The 23270-nt window shown below is 33.0% G+C and overlaps 2 protein-coding genes and 1 long non-coding RNA gene across 8 annotated transcripts; 2 read left to right on the top strand and 1 right to left on the bottom strand.

The window, feature by feature from the left end:
* Nucleotides 1-90: 90 nt before the first annotated feature.
* LOC118038552 (uncharacterized) lies at nt 91-5616 on the bottom strand. Of its 6 annotated transcripts, none has more exons than XM_035044937.2 (9): nt 5480-5616; nt 5198-5341; nt 4249-4360; nt 4007-4113; nt 2671-3750; nt 1529-1566; nt 1237-1441; nt 913-1000; nt 91-366 (listed from the first exon to the last, which is right to left on the bottom strand). In XM_035044937.2, the coding sequence occupies exons 2-8, from the start codon at nt 5339-5341 to the stop codon at nt 998-1000; spliced, it is 1689 nt and encodes a 562-aa protein (XP_034900828.1). In that variant the 5' UTR covers nt 5480-5616; the 3' UTR covers nt 91-366; nt 913-997. The 6 variants fall into 6 exon arrangements, with proteins under 6 accessions (XP_034900828.1, XP_034900829.1, XP_034900824.1 ...); XM_035044938.2 differs by having other exon boundaries at nt 91-360; XM_035044933.2 differs by having other exon boundaries at nt 1250-1441.
* Nucleotides 5617-14492: 8876 nt separating this feature from the next.
* Nucleotides 14493-15663, top strand: LOC118038553 (calmodulin-like protein 3). The gene has a single exon (XM_035044940.2). The coding sequence runs from the start codon at nt 14579-14581 to the stop codon at nt 15248-15250; it is 672 nt and encodes a 223-aa protein (XP_034900831.1). The 5' UTR covers nt 14493-14578; the 3' UTR covers nt 15251-15663.
* A 2433-nt stretch (nt 15664-18096) lies between these two features.
* Nucleotides 18097-19921, top strand: LOC118038554 (uncharacterized). The gene is made up of 3 exons (XR_004685781.2): nt 18097-18544; nt 19129-19477; nt 19607-19921. It is a non-coding gene; the product is annotated as an uncharacterized lncRNA (long non-coding RNA).
* Nucleotides 19922-23270: the final 3349 nt, after the last annotated feature.

The raw sequence follows: 23270 nt of genomic DNA, 5'->3' as shown, positions 1-23270 counted from the left end.
TTTCCTTCTACGTCCTTCCATTTTATCCTCTCTCCACTTGATAAAACATACCATAAGATTTTGAAAAATCAAGGCAAAGATCAATAAAACTCCAGGAAATCTTGTTTTACGAATTCATAAAAGAATCGGAGGTTACAAAATCCGGATGATATACAAATCTGGCAATCGGTACAAGAGAAAAAAAATACAGTACAGATAATTATTACAAAAAAGACAACAATTTGATATTTACCTTGTACTTCAGTATTCAGATTGCTTTTGTGACTGCTCTTGTGGCAGCAGAAAAATTACAAGGCTTTAACCACCTTGAAGACTGTAGTTTTCTTTCCTGTGTGAACTGATCTCCAAAAAATGTTGAATCTGCAACTTAATGAAAGTAAGATGGGCCATTAATACAAATCTAAAGTCAATTATCGCCATGCATACATATACATGTATCTGCATGCATGGCCGGCATGTACATATGTATTGAATGAATGAATGACGCCAATCATCATCATCATCACATATATATAATTCACTTCGTGGTAAGAGAGCAGCAATCTCGATTTAAGCCATGTGTATGTGAAATGGATGAGTGTTCTGTTCTTAAACTTGTGGGCCTTTATCTGTGTCAGGAGGTCTAAGCATGTGTTATGTTATTTTAGGTGGAACTTCCTCAGTTGGAAGATTAATCAGTTTAACTAAAAATGAACGTATGCGAGCAAGCACATTAATAAATGAATGCATGCATGATTCCGGAAACCGATCCGTTTAAAGAGCAGACCGTATCTACTGTAGTTACAGAATAACATGATTCCCTTTCAACAACTCTAAACGAGATGTTCTATATACAGACTGCTTCGCAATAGAGAAGATTTGGCTTGTTTCACATCCAAGGAAAGTAAAGAGTAAAATGAGTGCTGTGCTTACCATAAACTGTACCCTAAATTTGGAAACAGCCAAATAATAATATCAATCCAATTGTTGCGATGCAGGCAGCATGTAGAACCCGAACTCACTGGAACCAAAAGAAAGCAAGAATAGCAGGGAATCACTAACATTTCAAGATAAATACAATGGCAAAAAGTTAGAAGCCTAGAACATAAGACATGAAAACTAGCAGCTCTGATGCCAATATAGGTCATGGTCTACTGGGTAGATGTATGGCCTAGGTCATGATTAGTTATCCACTTAAACGAGGTGTCCATTTGCGGTAATTCGTAGTATGACCAAAGTAATGCATCAAGAGAGAACCTTAGAGACTAGCCTCATGGATCTTCTAGGAAGGACCTTTCCAGCAGAGCGCCTTGTGCTTCTTAAAATTATTGTGTCATGCTTACCACAGCCATTTTGACTCGCCCTGTCTACATGTGACCTCTTTCTAAGGAGTTCTTCACTTGATATGAGAATTTCAGACTTCAAAGAAGTCTTACCAAATGAGTCATCAACCTGCGAGCATCTGAACGAGGCAGATTTGCACACAATCAGATAACAGCATAAATAAAAAACAGTAGAAAAGGAGACTTTTACAGGAAAAATAAATTACACTGAACTCTCCCTGCCACTGATAGCATTGCTCCATTCCTGCAAAGGTGGAATGTGGTTTTAACTCATTAGCTTTACTGGGTATACTTGGCAGAAACCAAAAATAGATGTAGATATCTTACAGATAAGAAGTAAAATTTTCCGTTTTAATAAATAAATATTGTTTCAACAAGGTTCCATAATAGTAGTCAGCTTTGCATGCTGCTCCAGCACATAAGAGGAATGCATAATAGGGCCAAGAAGATTCTTCCCAAGTAATCAATTTACAAAAAGAGACCAGCTATGAGAGAGTTAGAGAAGTCAATATACAAAACTGTCTTCTGATTAAATTTGTAAATCTTACAATATAAATCAGAGAATATTTGCTAACTGACAGTTCAAAAACTTTTACAGTTCTGTCAGCAAATGAGGGAAATTTTAATTGCAGAACACATAAAACTACTCTTAACTCATTTCTTTCAGCAACAAACAGAAAAAAAGATTACAGCAAAATTAAGTGAGACAAGCAATAATATCATCTGAAGCATGGAATCTTTAAAATATTTAGCTGCTATTGAGCACCTCACAATTAGGATTACAATGAATGAAATGTCCAACAAAATAGTGGATGTGGACAACTCACAAGCAATAGTCAGAACTAAAGCTATTTTACAGAATAGTATTGGAAAATTCACTGACATTTGAATTAGTCAGAACTTTACCCAAGGATCATCTACAATCATCAAAACCACAGGATGAGATATTGCAAAACCATGTTCTTTTCTTTTGGTAGATAAAGAGGCTGGAAAACCATTTTGCTATCCACCCACACTTCCAAATTCTCCTAAGAACTAACCTTACTGCAGGGAAAACAAAAGGAAACAAAGGGTCTCTACAGTGACAATATAATTTTATATTTGACAGTGAGGCAGATGAAACTCCCATCCATAACTATTTGATAATTTGAAATAGCTCAAGCTTCATAGCATTGCCTCGTGATTTATCTTGATCTCCAAGTTCTAATATGAAGAAAGTGGCCAGACATCTAGGACACAGGACATAGCCAGATGCCACACTTTCAAATCTAGATATAGTAGATATCAAGAAAAACCATGAAAATGCAACATAGTATGTTCACCCAAAGTAGACAAGAAAAGGTATAACCTGCTCTTCGGAGCATGCGGGCACCTGGTTATCGCAATGATTGTTCTCACTTGAGTTGGCTAATCCATCCTGCTCAGATCCTCTATTGTGCTTTGAATTATATGGATCCAAGAATTTGCCATTTTTATGAGGTAAACATGATGCATCTTTAGGATAATTTCCAGTTTCTGATAACTGCATCTCCATAAAGCATCCAGGGAACACAGCACTAGCATTCTCAAGATTACAACTGTTCTGCTGGGTTGAATTCTCACAAACTTCATCATCACGCTTTGAACTCTGATGCACCAATGCAATACAATCTACAGAACCGTTGGAGATGGAGTTTACAGCAAAATTGCAGGCTGTCTTTTCTAATGTAGTGTCAGTGATATCTGAATCAGGGGCAGCGATGCTCTCCTTTTTACTACAGGATTCAGTGTTCGAAGTTTTCTGGTTCTGCCCATCAGAACTGGGTTCAGCTGAGGCAAGTCCTGGATCCGCCTCCAAGGATTGCGTAACATCTACAACTACACCACAAGGTATTATGGGTGATGAGATTAGGGAATTATTACCTCCAACTGGATGACCATTACTCACACTAGTATTTTTTCCTGCAACTGAACTTGGAGAAGGATCAGTTTGCACAGAGTCATCCCCGATTTGGTCAGAATCCATATTCTGAAGAACAGAACTTTTCATTTTCTTATTACTCTCTCCAATACACCCAAGCTCTTGATAAAGACTCCGAGACTTGGTATTAACCACATTGTCGCACAAAGAAACTTGATTTTTATATTTCTTAATCCACTCTGATGGGCTTGAATTCAGATCAACACAAAGCTTAATTCCCTCTTCCGAACTGACATGAAATTCAAAAGATGCTGGGACATTTGCAGTAGTTATCATAGAAGGCTGGGCATTCTCTTCAGAACTGGCTATAGTATTTACATCTGCACCATGAAATGGGGGCGAATCTTCTACCCTGCCACCAAGGCTTAATTGGGGCTTATCATGGTTGACATGACTCCCAGCATATTGAGAAAAAAACTGAGATGGAGATACCTCTCGAAAATCATTAATTAAGCCACCAAAGATTTCCTGTGGATATCAGCAGGAGATCAGATTTTGCAGCACTTATAATGCAGATAAAAAGTATTCAAAATCAAGAGATTCCTTTGATACCGGCCTCTAACATCTCCCATGTTGATTAACACATGCGGAATTTAAGACCCATCTTGAGTCAATCAAAAAGGAGGAATATGCATCATGCACGGTCTATATGGAAGCATTTCAATCATTCAAATCTTAATAAACACTTTCACCCAGAAAAAAAAAAAGAAAAAAATAAACAAACCTTATTATAAGCTCCAGGCCCAATAAAACTTTCCAATTTATTGTATTTGAAATTTCTATTCCCTTTGTTAATCTCCTCTCCAGGACAAGATCCGAGTTCAAAACCATCTGAAACAGAAATAATGATCAGTTTTCATAAAAATCTATATCAATTTGATAGAAACTCAATTTACAATCAGAAATATAATACTAAATTCAATGAAATTAGAATCACAGAGTTTGGTGGTTTGCAAAGGCACAAACCTTGTATAGAATTTAATGCAGGCTGCAATGGTGGCATCGAAGACGTATGAAGTAAAGCATTTTGACCCCCACCTATGGTTGTGCTAGATGATACCAAACTCAAACCCTTCCTCTGCAAATATGTCAAGGCATCAGTGTTTCAGTGTACTTGCTAACAAGCAAAAACATTTTAACTGATATCAAAACAAATGCAGAACTCAAAATCTGTCTGCGCGTGGAAAAAAGAACAAAATTTCAAACCCTCATGCCATTAGCATACCATGCAAAACAATACTAAAACTTGCCTAATTTTCACAACAACCTCCTCAAATACATATTAAACTCATGAATAAGTTCAAAAATAACAAAAAAGCAATTTCTAAAACATATTAAAAAACAAAATGGTAACTTCTTCAAGAATGAACTGCACTCAATCGAATATCCAAAATTCATTATTTAACAAAAGCTAGTAAGTACTTCAAAGTTTCTACTCAAAAAGCTCATAGCAAATTAACATATCAACTATCCATAAAACACGCGGATGGTTTCAAATAAAACAAAAACTACGAATTTGGCATATAAAGCATGCCGATAAGTTCAAAAACCTCGAAAAACATTTTCTACAACATACTAAAGAAACCAAATCATACTTCTTCGGGAAAAAACCGCGCTCAACCAACTCGATTCTGCGACTCATTATTGAACAAAACACGCTTCCATGCCAACCAAAACTAGCATTTACTTCAAAAACTTTCTTCCTAAACAACTCATATCAATTACATACCATATATTCATAAAACACACAGATAATTCCAAACAATATTAACAAAACTACAAATTTGGAAAACTATTAACAAAAATTAAGTCAAAAAACTTATAAAAAAATTGCCTAATTTTCCAATTTACGTCCTCAACACTACAAATTTAGCAAATTAAGAACAGAAATTGAGATTCCTCATAAAATAATTACCATAAAGTAAAACGCAAGCGATTCGACCATTTCGGAAGTTGATTTTCTAGCAGGCAAACTACATTGCTTACACAAACTTTGAAGTTCTTTTCTCGAAAGTTTGCGAAAATACTCCTTTCCGTCCTCGCTCTCTTTATTTAGCATCTGCAATTAGCAATTAATTAGCAAAAATTAAGACATAATTAAGGAGCTAAAGTGCAGAAATTTTAATTCAAAAAGAAAATGAAGAGAATACAGTGCAAGCTCAAGTCTCTAAGGAGAGTGTTTGGGTGTTTAGCGTACCTGATCGGATATTTTCCGGGAAAGATGGCGAGAAAGTGCAGGAAAATGCGAGAAAATTCTTCGCGTTTACTTAGCAGAGAAGACTGATGAGAGTCGGCAAATGCCGTGTTTTTATGGGTTTCATCTTTCAAAATCTTGCCTTTTCTTCTCAATAAAAATAAATAAATTGAGGATATTAACTTTTTGGAAAATCTCAGGACAGTCCCCACATTTTTTATTTTTCAATTAGATTCTTAATGTATTAATAAGTTTTTAATTGGATCCTTTTGATAGTTTTGGTTGACAGAATTATTAAGTTATCATTTGTAACTCATGTAATTTCTCTTTTCGTGTATAAAAAATTCTCCTCCTCACATGATCTTAAAGTATCTGATAGTTTTAAAATTATATATATAAAAAAGAAATGATGGGAGAATAAATGGAATATAATGGAGAGTTTATTCCAACCAAATCATATATAAAATTTAATTTAATTAATAACTTATTATAATTTTTATGTTTAAAATAAACTTATTAAATTGCAAAATTAAATTTAATTATACTATTTGAAATATCTCTGGACAATTAAATTACATTAAAAAATTAAACTTAATTAATATTTAAATTGATATATTTAAGATGAAAATTAAACGAACAAATAAACTAAATAATGCCTGAAAACTCTTACTATATTTTTAGAATAATATTTTATATCTGGAATTATTATAGCAAATTAGAGGGTCTCCTTCTCTGATTCATTTTTGTTTATTTTTTATGAGAATTTTCAATTTCAAATATTTTATTTACTCATAAATTACCAATCATAAAAAATGCTATTTAGAAAAGTCAATTTGATAATCTAGATTTTTAAATATTGTAAATATAATTTTTTATTTATTTATATACACTATCATTTAATGTACTAAAAGAAGAAGAAAATACTGTTATTTTAATATATTGTGCTCTGTTTTTTTTTTTTTTTGGTCAGTTGGGTTTCGGCTTTTTTTCAACATATGTAGGAATTATTTTATTTTTTAGGAGAAATGAGATTATGGCATTTTATATGGCTATTATATTAGAGTGCATGATGAGCCTATAGAATGATATATTTTTCAATTTGACTTCTCAACAGGATGGAGATGCCTTAACAATTAATCTATTAACTAGTACTCCATAGTCCATACTATCAATTAGCATACAAAAAAAAAAAAATTAATCATGGCCCATCAACATTCCTTTATATGTTACATATCTCTCTATGAATTTTACATTATAATTTGAAAATAAATCTATAAAAATATCATTTTAAAATAATAATAAAAATATTGCCGGAAGTTAGTGTTGGTGGGTGTTTCTTTTTGAAGTAGCTATTGTAATTATAGTTTGAAAAAAATAAGTTTAGAAAAAATACTTTTAGTTGTAGTTAGTTGGATTTAGATACATGTTTGATAAAAACTGTATTGAAGTTTATGTGTAGTAAAAAAACATGTATAAAAAATTTTAATAAAATGTTTTCTCTATTTGTTTTTGCGTTTAAAAAGAGTTTTTGAAAAAAAAAAATAATTAATTTTTTTGCTTCAAATTAATATTTTTTTATTTTTTAGATTATTTTGATATGGTGATGTCAAAAATGATTTTAAAAAATAAAAAAATATATATTATTTTAATACATTTATAAGTGAAAAGCACTTAAAAAACCAATTACAACCACACTCTCAAACACTCATAATCATGAAATTCAGTTAAAAAAAATATAAAAACTGCTTCATAAAACCTTTGTTTTCAAACTCAATTTTTTAATGAATCCCACAATATAAAACACAACTTGATTTATTACAAATTTATTATCATGTATGTTTCATCGCTAACGTGAAAGTTAGAGGAAAATAAACGCGCTTTTATTGGCATGGGCGGAGCTACATCATCCACGGAGAAGAACAAATGCATTTACCCCCTTAAATTTTCAATACTTTCATTTTAGTCCTCTTTAATTTTATCATTTCAAATTCATCCTCTACTTCTTAGATGTTTGCCCCCACTTTTCTTGAAAAGCTTTACTTTACTCCCTTTATTTTTGAATCTTGGCTCCGCCCCCGTCCATTGGTCGTTGCTCAGAATGTTAAGGGATGAATTGGCAAGTTACATTCTTCCACGTGTTTGACAAAATCTACCCGTAACCTGCCAGCTTTAGACTATAAGAAATCAAATTTTATTGTTGATTGGTTGATGAACAAAGCTATGGTGATGGAGCTTTATTTGCATACTTTTTAGAACCCTTATTTAAGCTGTTTACTTCTTATTTTGTTGGACATTAATGGGATTTCTTGATCTTGTTCATGCCCTAATTAGCAGTTTGGATTTTGACATTTTTTTAATAAATAAGTAAAAACTTTTGTGTTTTATCTATCCAAATATTATTGCTTAATTTTAAACTAAAATTTTGTTCTTCATAATTATACCACAAAAAAAATTATGACTAGTACTTTTAAGGGTATATTTGTAATTTTTATACCATGTTTGTTTGTTAACAGGGCTATATATAACATTAATGATTACAAGTGAAAAACAAATGATTTTAATCATGATTTCAATTTCAATTACACAAGGTAGGATCTTGATTGTAAGTGTTGATTAAGATCTTAATTATACTAATCTTAACTAAGAAAAATGTGATAGAGGAACAAAAATGAATTAACTTGGTTTAAATATTCTAATAAGATGGTTCCATATTATATGTTTTTGTGTTTTTGAAAAATTTAAATTTTATTTTTTTTTTTTTTACTTCAAATTAATATTTTTAGGTATTTTCATATCATTTTGATATGTTGATATCAAAAATAATTTTTTAAAAATAAAAAAAATATTATTTTAATGTATTTTTAAGTGAAAAATACTTTTAAAAACAACCGCAACCATATTCCTTAACAAACTTATCTTTTCATATTTAGTTTCTCCAAATATACATCATTAAGTCATGACTTGCATGATTTATGATAAATGTGGATTTATCTTGCAATGATAATTAGCATCAAATTTAATATGAATACAATCTAATTCTTTAATAGTTATTAGCATTTTGATAAGAGTCAAAATTAATCTTCAATTAAGTACTGTTGATGTAAGATAATTTTTATTTTAAAATTTTTTTTTAAAAAATATATTTTTCTTGAAAAATATTAATTTTTTTTAATTTAATATTTTTCAATAATTTTGATGTACTGATTTTAAAAATTAAAAAAGAAATTAAAAAAATTTATTTTAATATATTTTCAAATAAAAATACTTTTTTAAAATAAAATTGGAGTAACTTAAAAGAAAATTGATATATTTCAGTAATGTTGTTTTTTCCAACTTTAAGTACTATTAATTCGAAAATAATGGTTTTCTCAAGGAGAAAAAAAATAAAAGAAGAAAAAGACAATTTTTAATTGTTTTTTTTTTTTTTTCAGTAGCAGACAATCAATATTCAATAGCCTATCACATCTTACTAGCCAATGGGAGACATCTTATGATCTTGTTAACAAGGAGCCAAATTCTTAGCCTATTGTTGGCCCACAAGCTGCTCACCTGGATCAGGCTCAGGCGAGCACAACTGCAGCTAACATTTTCACAACTATATAAAATTATTGTCCGTTACTCCGACACATAATTCATTATACAATTCAATAAATTCAATTTAAGTGATTTTATTTGACAACTTAGACCAATTAAATATTGTTTTTTAAACTAATAAAACTCATCTATTATTATTTTACAAAAATCTTTCCACATTACGGGTTATGAATAGTTGTTCTGCGCTAATGGTTACCTCTTTATGTAACAAGGTTTTTTTTTTTTTTTTTTTTTTTTCCAAAAAAAAAAACTCTTAATAAAAAAGGATCCCTAGAAAAAGCTGACGACTGGGTAGGTAAATAAAAGTTTTGGTTAGTTTCTTGTCCTAATTTTTCATTTTTGATAAAAAACTTGTTTGGCAATTGTGATTGTTTTTTAAATAATTTTTCGTGTCAAAAAAAATAATAAAAAAAAAAAGCATAAGCATCACCATATTCTTATTTTTTTTTATTTTGGCTACAGGCAACGAAAATGTCAGGTGGAAGAGTTACAAACCTTCCACCATTCCACCACCATCAACTCCAATCGACTTTCAGCAACTCGCTCAGCAAATCAGAGCACTTACAGAAGCTATTTTGGCTACCCAACAAATCAAAGCTTTTCCTATCCATCCACCACCAGTTCTTCGACAACATGCATGTTCCTCTAACACCTCCCGTGCACCAGCAGCTCCATTTCACGTAAGAAACTGGGAAAAACAAAATGGAAGAGCACTCCCACTGTTTCTAAAAGCAGATCTCGTTATCATGAGGACTACTCCTATACAGGGTCACCAGATCAAGACCGCCGCCGATCAATAGGCAAGGCTACTGGTCATACCTCTCGACAACAATCTCGTTCTCCATCAGAATCTTATTCTAGTAGCCCGGAGCCTAAAATAGCATGCGGGGAAGAGGATATAAGTGACAGAAATATCACCTATGGCATATCAGAGACTCTCCATTATGCCAAAATGTGCTAAACACACACCTCCCCGAAGACTTTATCGTTATAAAAATGAATCTGGACAATTATAATGATTTTTATGATCCTAGAGAGTACATCCAAACATATAAGCAAAGCTCAACGATAATTTGTTATTGAACAGGCTAAAAGAAGATAAAAAGGAATTGTTAAAAAATAATATAAATTATATTTTGAGACCTTACCTAACATTTTAAATTTTTAAGGTGAGATGGTTTTTTACATGGTATTAGAGTCTTGATAACCAAGCGATCACGAGTTCGAATCTCACCATCCCTATTTATTTGATAAAAATTAAGCACAAGGTAATATGAATCTATGCAAGTTTCAAGTTCAATGGGCTTTCACTTAAGAGGATGTGTTCAAAAATAATATAAATCATATTTTGGGACCTCACCTAACAGCTTAAGCTTTTAAATTAAAATGTTTCTTTAACAAGGCTAAGAAAAAATGTGTCGAACTTCTGGACAAGATCTTATAGGCCTATGGAACAACGCAAAAAACCTTTATAAGTGAGACTCTTTTTCTCTAGACATATGGAATCGAGGTAATGATCCCTACAAAAATTGGGTGACTCAGTTGAAAGGTGTTATTAAAGGTAGCGTTTGGGAACGCGGTTGTTCCTAAAAAAATTCAAAAGTTTTTTTTTTTTTGCTAAAATTTAATACGGTTTTTACTTTTTGGATCGTTTTGATATGCTGATGTTAAAAATAATTTTTAAAAAATAAAAAATATATTATTGACATGAATTTTAGTACGAAAAATTATTTGAAAAACAACTACTACCACACTGTCAAACACTCTCAAACTAGTTGAAACTATGCAGGAAACTATACCTTTCCAGTTGTGTGGACGTGCCTAGCAACCTTACCAGGCAGAAAACATGAAAGCTGGAGGTTGACATTTTTCTCTCTTCTTTTTTCTTTGATGCGTGGGAGCATGATTGAAGAAGAGCAACAGCATCTTATGATTTCGTCAATGCAATTGGGAGACAGAGAAGTCGGCCAGCTCATTAAGAGACTGAGACAGACATGTCTCCTATGTCCTCGGCTGCTAGCAATTAAAATTCCTACAATGGCTAATGTTGTCCCTTCTGTCTGGAGCATCTTAGTAGCTTAGTCAACTATGTGCTAAAAAAATATTTAGATTATAAATTACAGGCTGTACACATGACAAACCACTCCTAATTAACATTATCTATAGTTAATCCAGTGAACTAAACAAGTAAACCCTTTTGCTACTCTTCACCTTTCAGATCTTGAAAACGATGAGTATGGGAAATTTAATTCTACTTTAGCATATGGAGTAAATTAGATCCATGTTTCCAGTTATTGTTTGCATAAAACATTAAATAAGCGATGCTTATCCTAAAACTGCTCGATAGAATGCTTTTCTTACACGACTTGGGAGATCTTGTCGATGCAAGGTTTTGTTTTTTAACAGACATGGCCGTATATAGGTCTGATTCCAAAAAGGATTCTAGTTATTAAGTTATTGGGTTAATTCAGGGATTATTGGGTCAATGTTTTTTTTTTTTTTTATCAAAATAAATTTGTTTATCTTTTTAAAAAAGTGTTTCTTAGCGTTGATCTGATCAAATTAATTGAATTTGATCGAATCAACATTTTTTTAGTTTGGATTAAAACTAGACTCGACTTAGCTTTCATTCATGTATTTTCCTCATCAACCTACCAAATTGAGTTAAATTGAATAATTATTAAAATAAGTAAATGTATTATAAGATAAGGGCCCAACCACCATAATAATTATACATATTAAACCTAGCCTAACATGGTAAATCAACATAATGACTTGAAACTTGACCCAAACTGGGTTACACTTTAAACACATTGACTCAACCAAATTTAGATGGCTTAGTGAATTAACCGGTGACCCCGACAAAGTTAACTCAAGATTTTTTTTTAAAAAAACTAAAATGATATTTTCTTGGAAAAAAAATATTTGATTTGGGTTGACCCAACAATCTAATGAACAAATCAAACCCTAGGTCATTATGATAACAATTTATAAAAGATAGGGTTAATGACATGTTTTATCTTTATATTCTTATTTTCTATATATATTTTTTATTATTTCTCAAATAATGATCTTATCAATCATCACACATATTTTTGACATGTTTCATAATTTAAAAAAAATGGACGAGATATCAAATAGAATATATAGTAAAAATGATAGAACAAATTAAAAAAAAACACTAATCCAATGGCAAAATTCAAAATTCAAAAAAAAAAAAACAGCAACTCGTGCAGCTAACCTAAAAACAGATTAAATGTAAGATTGAAAAGACTCAGTTGAATGTAAAGGAAATATCAAAGAAAAAGCTCAAAGCTAAAAAAGAAATTCATGCTGTCCATGATATTCGAATCTTAATTAGACGAAAACTAACTTCTAAAAGAAGCAAGTTCATTAAAATCCTGCATTTTCAAGGAAATGGCCATCATTATGCTTTGCTTTCAATTCTATATTGCAGAGAACTTGCGCAGCAATGATGCCCATGCTTTCTGATGAAGCTGTCCAAACGCGTCGGCTCGATCTTGTCCCTCAAGGAGAATTTCGCAAAGAATTATCCCGAAAATGATCTGCTATTTTCCGTGACATTTAATGCCATACCTAATCTTGTATTAGGTGACGATTGATAGGTGTTTAGTAACCAAATCATGGAAAAAAAAAAGACTAATCTGCTAGGATTTTTACTAGTTATTATTACCCAAAATGACTAATGGCATACCTAATCTATGAGTAATGCTTTGTTAGGAAAATTAAAGATATTTGAAAGAATTAGACAAATAAATGAATCATGATTTCTGTTCTTTTCTCAGTATTTAAATTAGCAACTATAAATAAATAATAAGAATAAAAATATGAAAATAGTAAGTAAATAATAAAAATAAAAAACTATAAGTAAATATAAAAATAGTAAGAGTTTAGAAGAAATTTAAGATTGTTGCATGCAGTGATATTGTTTTTAGAGAGAAAACGCCTCCTCTGCTTAAGAACAATCTTGCATATAATACGATTTTTCATACAAGATATATTTAAGTTGATTTGATCGATAATTTTTATATCATTTAATTTTAAATTTAAAATGAATAAAAATTCGTGTGTCATTTCATCAATTTCTTTTTTAATTTACTAATTGACCGGATTATCTTTAAACCGATCAAATTGACTTAATTATATTAGAACAATTTAAATATAATTTAATTTTAAATTTGAGTTATATAAAAATTTAGATGAAAAAATTTCAAGATTAACATTTTACATTGAGATTAATAGTTCTGGATATTCTTTTTTTCCTAATATTTTTCATTAAGAACAACGAATCCATTTCACATCACTTGTTAAGTCTTCATTCTAGTCTTAATTTTATGATTCCAGCAAATAATTTTCACAAGGAGATTAATGGTCTCTTTTAAAGCCGTTAGAGTCCAAAAACCAAGGCCATACGCAATCTAGAAAGATGGGGGCAAACCGGGCTTGTCCCTTAAAGTTGCCAGGTGTCACCCCCACCAATCACTCGTTAATAGCCGTTTATTTGCTACAGAATCTAAGGGTCACTATCACATCTAGTTTTTCCGTTGGCGCGTTCCCTTCCTAAATCTCTCTCTGTCTTTATAGCCTTGCCTTCTCTTTAATCTTTAGATCCGTTATCAACGGTCATGTTTTCCAACGAACTTTTAAATAAAGTGAATAAGTACAAATTAACCCTCCAATAAAATAGGACAATTCAATGCATTAAAAATCTAGTGTTATGATTGATCACATGAATAAATACTTTACAGAAAAAAAGAAAATTCAGCCATTCTTTATATAAATCTAATCTTGTAGATTTTTTTAGATAATTTTCAGAATGAATATTTTTATATAATTCATGCAGATAAAATTACATGATATAAAACTTAATAAATTAATGAAATAAACTTACACTCAGTATAATCAACAGCTTAACTTGAAAAATCCAAGATTAAACACTAATTTATGCTAAATTTCTAATTAAATTGAACAAGATATTAACTCGGTAAAACTTAATAGATATATTAAATTTGGCTGAATTAACATAGAAAAAGAAGAAAAAAAATAGTATTATTTTAATAAAAATAAATTAAACCTATGATTTAACTCCAATGACTCAATAATTGAGATATTTTTTTGAGCTAGTCTCCAATTTCGATATCACAACTAAAATAGCAATAAACAAGAAAGTAAGGTTAGTAATCTACCATGTGACACAAACCCAACAACAACGACAAGAATAGCAACGCGTCTTTGACAAAAAGGTTAATTCTTATAGATAGTTTATACGCGTAGAACAAGATGAAGATGAGGCCAGCTCTAAAGTGACCAACTTTTTTTTTTTTTTTTTTTAATAAAAAAAATACTATCATGAATCCAACAATTTGTGCCCTAATTTCCTTTATATAAGGACCGAAATTTAGCCTTGGAAATCTTGTCAAAACCACAGCAAAAACACCAAGGCAAAACATCTCCCAACTCACATTTTCTCTGCACTCCTGCTTTCCAATGCCAACTATTTTGCTTAGGATTTTCCTTCTTTACAACCTGCTTAACTCTTTCCTCCTCTCTTTGGTCCCCAAGAAACTTAGGTTCCTCCTCCCAACTTCTTGGTACCACCACCACCAAGCCAACACCAACACTTCTTGGTGCCACCCCCACCAAGCCAATACAAATACCAAGAAACCCTCTTCTTTGCTGCCATCTCCATCTCTTGTTTTGACAAGAATGGACCAAGCTGAGTTAAAGAGAGTTTTTCAAATGTTTGATAGGAATGGAGATGGGAAGATCACCAAGAAGGAGCTGAATGATTCTTTAGAGAATCTCGGCATCTTTATCCCTGATAAAGAGTTGACTCAGATGATTGAAACGATTGATGTCAATGGTGATGGTTGTGTGGATATTGATGAGTTTGGTGAATTGTATCAATCACTCATGGATGAGAAAGATGAGGAGGAAGATATGAGGGAGGCTTTTAAAGTTTTTGATCAAAATGGGGATGGTTTCATCACCGTTGATGAGCTCAGGTCTGTTTTGCAATCACTTGGGCTTAAACAAGGCAGGGCTTTAGAGGACTGTAAGAGGATGATAATGAAGGTGGATGTTGATGGTGACGGAATGGTTGATTACAAGGAGTTTAAGAAGATGATGAAGGGTGGTGGATTTAGTGCTTTGGGCTAATCATATGCTCATATTTCACTAATCTTTATTATGGATGTAAATAGTTTGGAAATCAAGATAGAAAGAGTGATGATCATCAAACAGGATCAGCTTTACAAAGCGTTTCTGCTGCGAATCAATAGCACACGGCTACAGCAGTCGATCATTGATCACACTTGCTGGCATGAGGCGAATCAAAGCCATCAAAGTTGAGCCTGACGGGGTTTGGAACTCTAGAGTAGGCAATTTGTATTGGGGTTTCACTAGTTTTTTGAAATCTTTTTGATTGGCTTGGTGGGTGGTTTCGTTGTTCTTCTTGGCTAAATCCTCCATTATTTATCATTGTTTTCATGTTATGTGATTTTTTGTAGCATGCTGCTATTTCACTACTGCTCTGTCTCTTGCAAACTAGAATATAGTTTTCATGAAGAGCTCTTCTGAACATCCATGATTTTTGCAAAATAACTTCAATTTGCAGTGAAATGTCCTACACAGATAAAAAGGAGTAGTGGGTTTGCTCATCTTGAGGTTGAGATGCAGTAAAATGAGCTGTTGGATTGCTTCCAATTTGGTACATCTGAAGATTAAAGTTCGTCCAAGTCAAGAGTCAGGGCCTTGAATAACAGTTCAATTCAAACCCTAAAATGCTAACCTAAATTTGCCACTATAAGAAGAAACCAACTGAACATTGACTTCTGTAAAATGAGGAAGAAGAAGCTACAAAAAATCCAAAGAAAACCCAACCACTACGATGGGATTACAACTGTGTGCCCAAACGGCTACAACCGGAAACAGAAGGCATTTTGCAGGGTTGAAACAAAATCTGAGCAGGGGAGAGAAATGAAGCATTTGGTTCCCTTGCAAGTCCACCAGCTGTTGAGATGTTCAGATCAGAGAAAAACTCAGATGGAATTTCCAAAATGAACAGGATATGGCCATCTTCCTCCACTTGACTATGAGCTAAAAGCATTGTATATACACCAAAAAAGTTCATGACTTGTATTCATTCTATTTCAGTGTTCTCCAGAAAAAAAGTTTTATGTCAATTATATAGATGGTCAGCCTCGATCGAGAGGAAATCCAGAAAAGAGTGAGCTCGATGTTCTAGTTTGGCATCCACTGAAAAATTGCAATTTATCTGTGTTACACAAACTACAAATCACCAAGTTCAATTTCTTTCAAAGTGTTAACTATTTCTTCAACTCTTATAGACATGAATTCTTCATGTTCCTTGAGATCTTGGAGAATCATGCATAGCTGTTGTTAAAAAATCTCCCTCACTCAAATCATCTCAAAATACATCACAAAACACATCACAGATAAGAATGTTATTTTTTTTTAGAAATATATGTTATCTTATATATTTATTTCCACTCTCTGATACAATTTTGAACTGACATATTTTCTAGGTGATACTTTAGTATATTTCACTAACTTATTAAAAATTGATCCCGGATCCTCTATTCTTGAGTGTAGTCCTAAACTGGTATATACTCCTAGCAATGCCTAAGAATATATCACAAATTTGATAAGGATACTCTCGTTGATAGATCAAATAAAGGGACAATATTTCCTAAATATGTGTATACTTGCAATCTAGATTTACCCTTCGTTGCAATCTAGATTTACCCTTCGGTTCCAAGCAGGAGGTGAGTCCCACCTGCTAAGGATAGACAACATTCAAACTCGTCAAAATTTAATTTTTTTTCTAAGTATTGATATTGAACCCATACAGAATTAGGTCTCTCAAGAGAGATTGTTTGAATTGACAGGCCGAGAACACCTAGTCACATGGTGAGTTTTGTCTTTCAAAAAAGCCTTTTAGAAAAAGAGGTGAACCTTGTGCTATATAAACGATCAAGACCCTTGTCTCTTAGCTGCGCATGATAGGCTCCCCAAGAGTTATTATCCTAGCTAATGGGCTAGAACCACATAGCCACATAAGGAGGTTGTCCTTAGAAAAACATCTTTTGGAGAGAAAGGTGACCATTTTGCCAACAAAGACCCTCATTTCCTAGTTGATGTGCGATAATAACATCATCATATCTCTCTAAACAAGGGGCTCGAGTAGCACAACATGGTTGATGGTTTCATAGTTGGCGATCAGTGTCCATACTCGCACATGATAGGCCTCTCAAAATATATTACTATAGCTGACGAGCCAAAACCATTTAGCCATTAGTGAGTTTTATCATTTAAAATGCATATCTTAGAAAGAGATGTGATCCTTGCATTATATATATAAATGACTAAAACCCTTGTTTTGATGAGGGATAACAACATCGTCATAGCCTCCTAAACAAGGAGTTTAGGTAGTGCCACATGACTAGTGTTTTTATAGACAACACTAGTGATAATATGTGTCCATACCCTTGTATGATAGATCCTTAAAGAATATTGTTCTATCTGATAATCCGAAATTCATAGCGAATTTTGTCCTTTAAAAGATATTTATTGGAAGTGATTCATGTGGCGTCTAAGTCTTTGGACTTCTAACAGATGTGGTAAATGAAATCATTATTATGCAATAATGTTAATGCTGTAAAGAGATGAATTGAATTATTGTCAAAAGTAATGATAATTAACAGAAACTTAGTATAATTATAGAACCTGACCTTGGTGGGTCTCGAATTGGCGTAGAAAACGCCACCGTAACATCATCGATGATGCCCGGATATTGGATGGCAGTTATCTATCGGATCTAATTGAACTAAATTAGGGAAGATAGGATTTAATTCACCAAATCTCTTTTCATAGGGACCAAATAAGAATATTTTCACAAAATAAAAAATGAACTAAGCCCAAGATTTAATAACTTTTGGACCAACTTAAACAAATGCGAAAACCTGCTTTAGAGTCTACGAAGACTGGACTTGAGAACGGAAAATGGCTGTCTTGATCTCTTCTTCCTCCTCAAGAAAACTCCACTCGTCTTTCCTGCCACCTCCACCACTTTTCAACCCCCACCCATGACACACCTCAGTTGACCCTTTCTCCTCTTCCCTATTCTCTCTCTTTTGATCTTCTTGTCCTCCTGCCTTGTCTTCTCCAATGACTTATCGGAGAAGACAAGCTACCGGTTCTTCTAGATGGTCACTCGATGACTTTTTAAACTCTAGTTCTGCTAGCAATGTAAGTTCACCGAATTTTGCAGACTCTACATCGTGCTTCGAAGAGCATCCCATTCCCAGGATTCCCAAGTCGAAGGAATTTTTTTTTTTCGCCTGGCTGTCGTCCATCACATGTACGCGAAAAGAGAGGGCCTTATGGTGTCAAGATCGCCCGTTTTGCTGGACATGTTGGACTGAAAATTGGGTAATCTTACATTCAGTTTTATCCTTATTTTTCTCATATGTACGCTGCAATATTAATTTCATATAATGTGTATTAAGAAGTGTTTGAAAGATGAATGGCAAATTATTAGGTGAATTTAGTTTATCATAAGATCGTGCAAACGATTAATAAAACATTTACAAATCGTTAGATTTGTCCATATCTTCAATTTAACGAGTCACGTTTTGAATGCGAATCTCTTCATGTTTAGGATTCAATAGCATAATTATAATTATAGAATGAAATAATAAAAAAAATACACCGATCACAAAATGATGTTACATCCTTTCATATTTCATATCTTAATGATGATTATGGAATGAAATAATAAGAAATACATCAATCTAAAGATAATGTGGACAAATTTAATGATGCGTTAACGATTTTATTGGTTTGATACATGAAATTAGATACTGATAATTTCTCAAAACAAAAAATAATAGTGAAAATGTCAATAGAAAACCTATAGCATAAGTACATAACATGCAACTGCATTGAATTAACTATAATGAACTCATTTCTGGAGCTGATTTCATATCATGTCTAATGTCTTCATAACAATCCAGGGTTCAACAAGGTGATGATGTTGGCGGCAATCCAAGTCAAGAGGATGCTGATGTTAACAGCAATCCGAGGGTTCTTCAACAAGTTGCTGACGTTTCCAGCAATCCAAGTCAAGAAGGTGATGATTTTTTCAGCAATCCAAGGGTTCAAAAAGGTGCTGACGTTTCCAGCAATCCAAGTCGAGAAGGTGATGATTTTTTCAGTAAACCAAGGGTTCAAAACGGTGCTGATGTTTCCAGCAATCCAATTCAAGAAGGAGATAATGTTTTCAGCAATCCAAGAGTTCAGGAAGCTCCTTTACAGCGTTTACAGGAAACGACAATGAGCAATGTTTGTTCTCTTACACAGAAGGTAACCGGCTGTTGGTCTAGTTTTTCTATTCCATTTTTTTATTAGCAGATATGCACTGAATTTGCAGTTCACTTGTGGATTGGTATGGACAAAGTGAAAAGCATAACGATTCTGCCAAATGTTTGGCAGATTAGTAGACGAAGACTTGCAATTACAAATTGGGAAAAGGGTGGTCTTATTGGAAGCGGTTCATTCGGATCAGTATACAAAGTATCTAATGAAAAGTAATCTTGCTCGCAACCTGATCTTAGCGAATTGCTTTATGGTGAAAGGTGAACCTTCAACACTTTTCTTTTTCTTTTCAAATCTTATTGTATTATGGACTTGGATTCTAAATCTGTGAGTTCAACCTTTTAGTTTTGATGAATCTGTACTCTGTGCTGTTGAACATTCCCAGCTGTACTCAATGAAGTTGGTTAGCTAGCCAGCCGAGGACATTTAATCTTCTGGTCTTGTTTTTGAATCCGTATCTTCTGTATATATATATATATATATATATTTCTTTTTTCATTTTGCTTATTTCATTTGCTATCCAGGTTATTTTTTTTTCTTTAAAACATGCTTATAATATCTAAATATGTTTTTTAAAAAATAGCACGTGGCATCCCACGATTCTAACTAATGATATTCAAGATAGTCTTAGGTATTAAGGGAGTCTTTCACCGCGTATCTAAAAATTAAAAAAAAAATTTATTTAATTTTTGTTTATATTTCCAAATTATTTTGATATACTGATATTAAAAATAATTTTTTAAAAAATACTTTAAACCACCATCACTATCACAATTCCAAATATACCTTAAATAAAACCTTCCATGCACAAGTAGTGTATTTAAGAAAATTTTTGAAACCAAGATAACTATCCTAAGCCAAATGTCGAAAGTTTAGTTGACTCTGGGTTCGAGAAGCTCAGGTATAACGATATCCTAGTTTCCCCTTTCACCTTCTGCACTTTAAATGGGAGGAATTCATTTCAGTGGAAACTCGTAGCCCAGAATTAAATCTTGATTTGTCGATCAGTGATCTGCTTAAAATCCAGAAGCATGGTTTTCCTAAATCATTATCAGCTATTAAAAGTTTGTCATGCTTTCAGCTAGTAATCTCAGTGTACAGCAGTTCGAAAACCAGCCTTTTCTTACGAATCCAATCGAACCTTGCTGTCGAAGAGATTAATAGAGCAAATTTACATTACAATTGGGTCTAGAGGCTTGGATGGCATGAACAATCTTGTATGTAGCTAGCAACAGTTATCTTCGCGAAAGCAAAGTTCTAAAATGAGGTTATCCATCTGTAATTTTTCAAGCAGAACCAGAACCAGTTGGCTTCAGATGCTAACAGAAATTGTCAGCAATAATCCCAATCAGAATCTGAATCTTCTGGCTCATTAGACTCAAGTTCTTTCACCTTGTTAGCCACAGCTGTAGCCTTAAGGGATATATAAACGTTGTGTTCTCCTCGATACATGTTAAAACCATCTGTAGATGCTGTTCATAAGCATCGGATTTCTTTTTCTCACGATGCAGCTCTGAGGATAACTCATCGGATTTTAAAGAAAATCCGATGAAGATTCTGTTATGTGTGATCCCGTACCATGAGATGATGGACCATCACATTAATTAATTAAGAAGAGAGGCAGCTGGCTCTTTTTAAATTAAATGGTTCGGCTACTGTATACACATTAGTGAAAAACAGAAGAGAGGAGAAGAGAAAAAGGGAGAAAAAAAAGGAAGAAGAGGCAGTAGAGCAGCATGTCTCATTTCTTCGATTCCCAGCTCGTTTACTGTTGGATGAAGCTGAGATTTTAACATCAGTTTCTAGACATATTATTCTTTATTCTGGACGGTTGGATCGAAAATTGGTTATGTAGAAACTAGTTGTTTTGACAGAAAACAGGGCTATCAGTATTGTGAGTTTTTCTCAAATATTTTTTTTTAATCTTATTGTATTCCAAGAATAAATTGTATTGTGAGTTCATATCATCAACTACATCTTCCAAGCATCGGATTTCTTTTTCTCACGATGCAGCTCTGAGGATAACTCTCGGATTTTGAGATCCCTCCCATCCTGATGAAAGTTCATATCATCAAATACAAGCTTTTGCAAGAGATGACAAAAACAGTTCCGTTAATGAAGCTCTAAGATTGAAATGCAAATGTAATAACCATACCATGCAAAATTAATCCGGAAACATGCCTCATTAAATGCAATCCTGTGTGAGTGGCGAGGTGGTATTTTGCTAGGAATTATAGGCCATGATTATGTTCTTAATTTATGAAACCATATATAATCCATTTTCCTCCATCCTTAGCAGTTATTCTCAACATTGCAATGCATCCCTCAATAGTGATTCGCCGTGATTGAAAAACTTCCTTCTCCCTTTGGACATCTTCCTCCACGAAAGCCTTCCTTTGAGCAAACAATTATTGAGTTATCTTCAATTGACAGACGAGCACGGTTGCTGCATATGGTAAAGCCCATTCGCCCGCCGTACAACTCATAAAATTCTCCAGCATCCTCTGCTGATTCAAACTCCATCCCGATAAATGGTTCAAATGGCTCCAAGCTAAGTGGAAAGTCTTGAATAGATTGCTGAATTATGTCATCATTTCCATCCAAATTATCAGATAGTTCATCATCTGCTATTTCTTGTCCATCAAAAGTTTCAGCTAGCAAACACCTATAATTTCTGTTTGAATGAACTTGTTCGCCAGAGGCGCTTGCCGTCATGAACCTATCAGAAATTGAGATGTCAAAACCCAAAAGCATAGAAGAATCAAAACAATGCCTCACACTCGCATAGCATACTTATTGCTTGCAACATTATTCAGACTACTTGAGCTCATGGAGATCAAGGGAGGGAGATTTAGCAGTGTGAGGATAGGGAAAAATAAGTACTTAATTAGACTAGGATGCCAATCAAGAAGATAAATATTCTTGAAACACAGAACAAGCGATCCTTAATTAAGAATATGGTCTCCAACAAGATTGTGCGTAGCAAATGGAGGAGGCCCGAGTGGTCGATTCGAGTCCTATCTTCAACAAGAAAACTAGATGGTCAGAAAAATCTCTCAACAAGGAAGAGGCGAAATGGAGCAACCATAAAATGGATACAGAGAAGGCACCTCCTGGCCAGACAATGTCTTCATGGTTTTCTTTCCATCCTGGTCTCCAAGAAAAATTGTTCAATCAAGGAACTGTGAGACCAATTTGGTTGAACTAGTGCCTCCATAACTTGACCAAGGTCCCAAATTTATCAGTTCAAGATCACTAAAAGAAACAAAATTTATTACCCAAGCAATAACTTGACAGTCAAATGTGCTGCATTTCAGACAAAAGGATTTGAAAAGCATTTCAGCTTCTTCCACTTCCTCAATCCATCTTCAAAAGTTCAACAAAGTAAACAAACACAACAAAGAAAAAAATCAAAACCCAGCCAGGGAGTTAAGAAAAGATTGCATCTTTTTATATAACAAGTGTATGAGAGAGAGAGAGAGACACTAATCTTTGAGTAAGTAAAAAGAATCGAAATTAATCGGTGTAGATCAATTGGTCAGATTCTAGATTTGTTATTCAAAGATCACCAGTTTAAATTTCACAAACCTCAAGGCCACTAGAGGTTTATATGGTTGTTAACTTTAGGGCTCATGAAATTAGTTGAGGTGCGCATAAACTAACTTGGACACCAATATTAATTTTTTTTTTTTAAAGTCCAAACTCAAAATTAGAGGTGAGAAAAAAATTGAAAAAACAATTAAACTGAGAAAACTGGAAAAAAAATAACCGAAAAAACTAA

The sequence above is a fragment of the Populus alba genome, chromosome 17, assembly GCF_005239225.2.
Source record: "Populus alba chromosome 17, ASM523922v2, whole genome shotgun sequence".
Classification (NCBI taxonomy): domain Eukaryota; kingdom Viridiplantae; phylum Streptophyta; class Magnoliopsida; order Malpighiales; family Salicaceae; genus Populus; species Populus alba.
The sequence above is the reverse complement of the archived record's forward strand: the minus strand, read 5'-3'. Positions and strand labels throughout refer to the sequence as shown.

Coding starts and splice junctions, on each gene's coding strand:
- LOC118038552 (XM_035044933.2), bottom strand. CDS start 5,341: ATGCTAAATAAAGAGAGCGAGGACGGAAAGGAGTATTTTCGCAAACTT. Junction 4,114..4,248: donor TGCATTAAATTCTATACAAG/GTTTGTGCCTTT, acceptor TTTCTGTTTCAG/ATGGTTTTGAACTCGGATCT. Junction 1,442..1,528: donor AGTGGCAGGGAGAGTTCAGT/GTAATTTATTTT, acceptor TGCCTCGTTCAG/ATGCTCGCAGGTTGATGACT.
- LOC118038553 (XM_035044940.2), top strand. CDS start 14,579: ATGCCAACTATTTTGCTTAGGATTTTCCTTCTTTACAACCTGCTTAAC.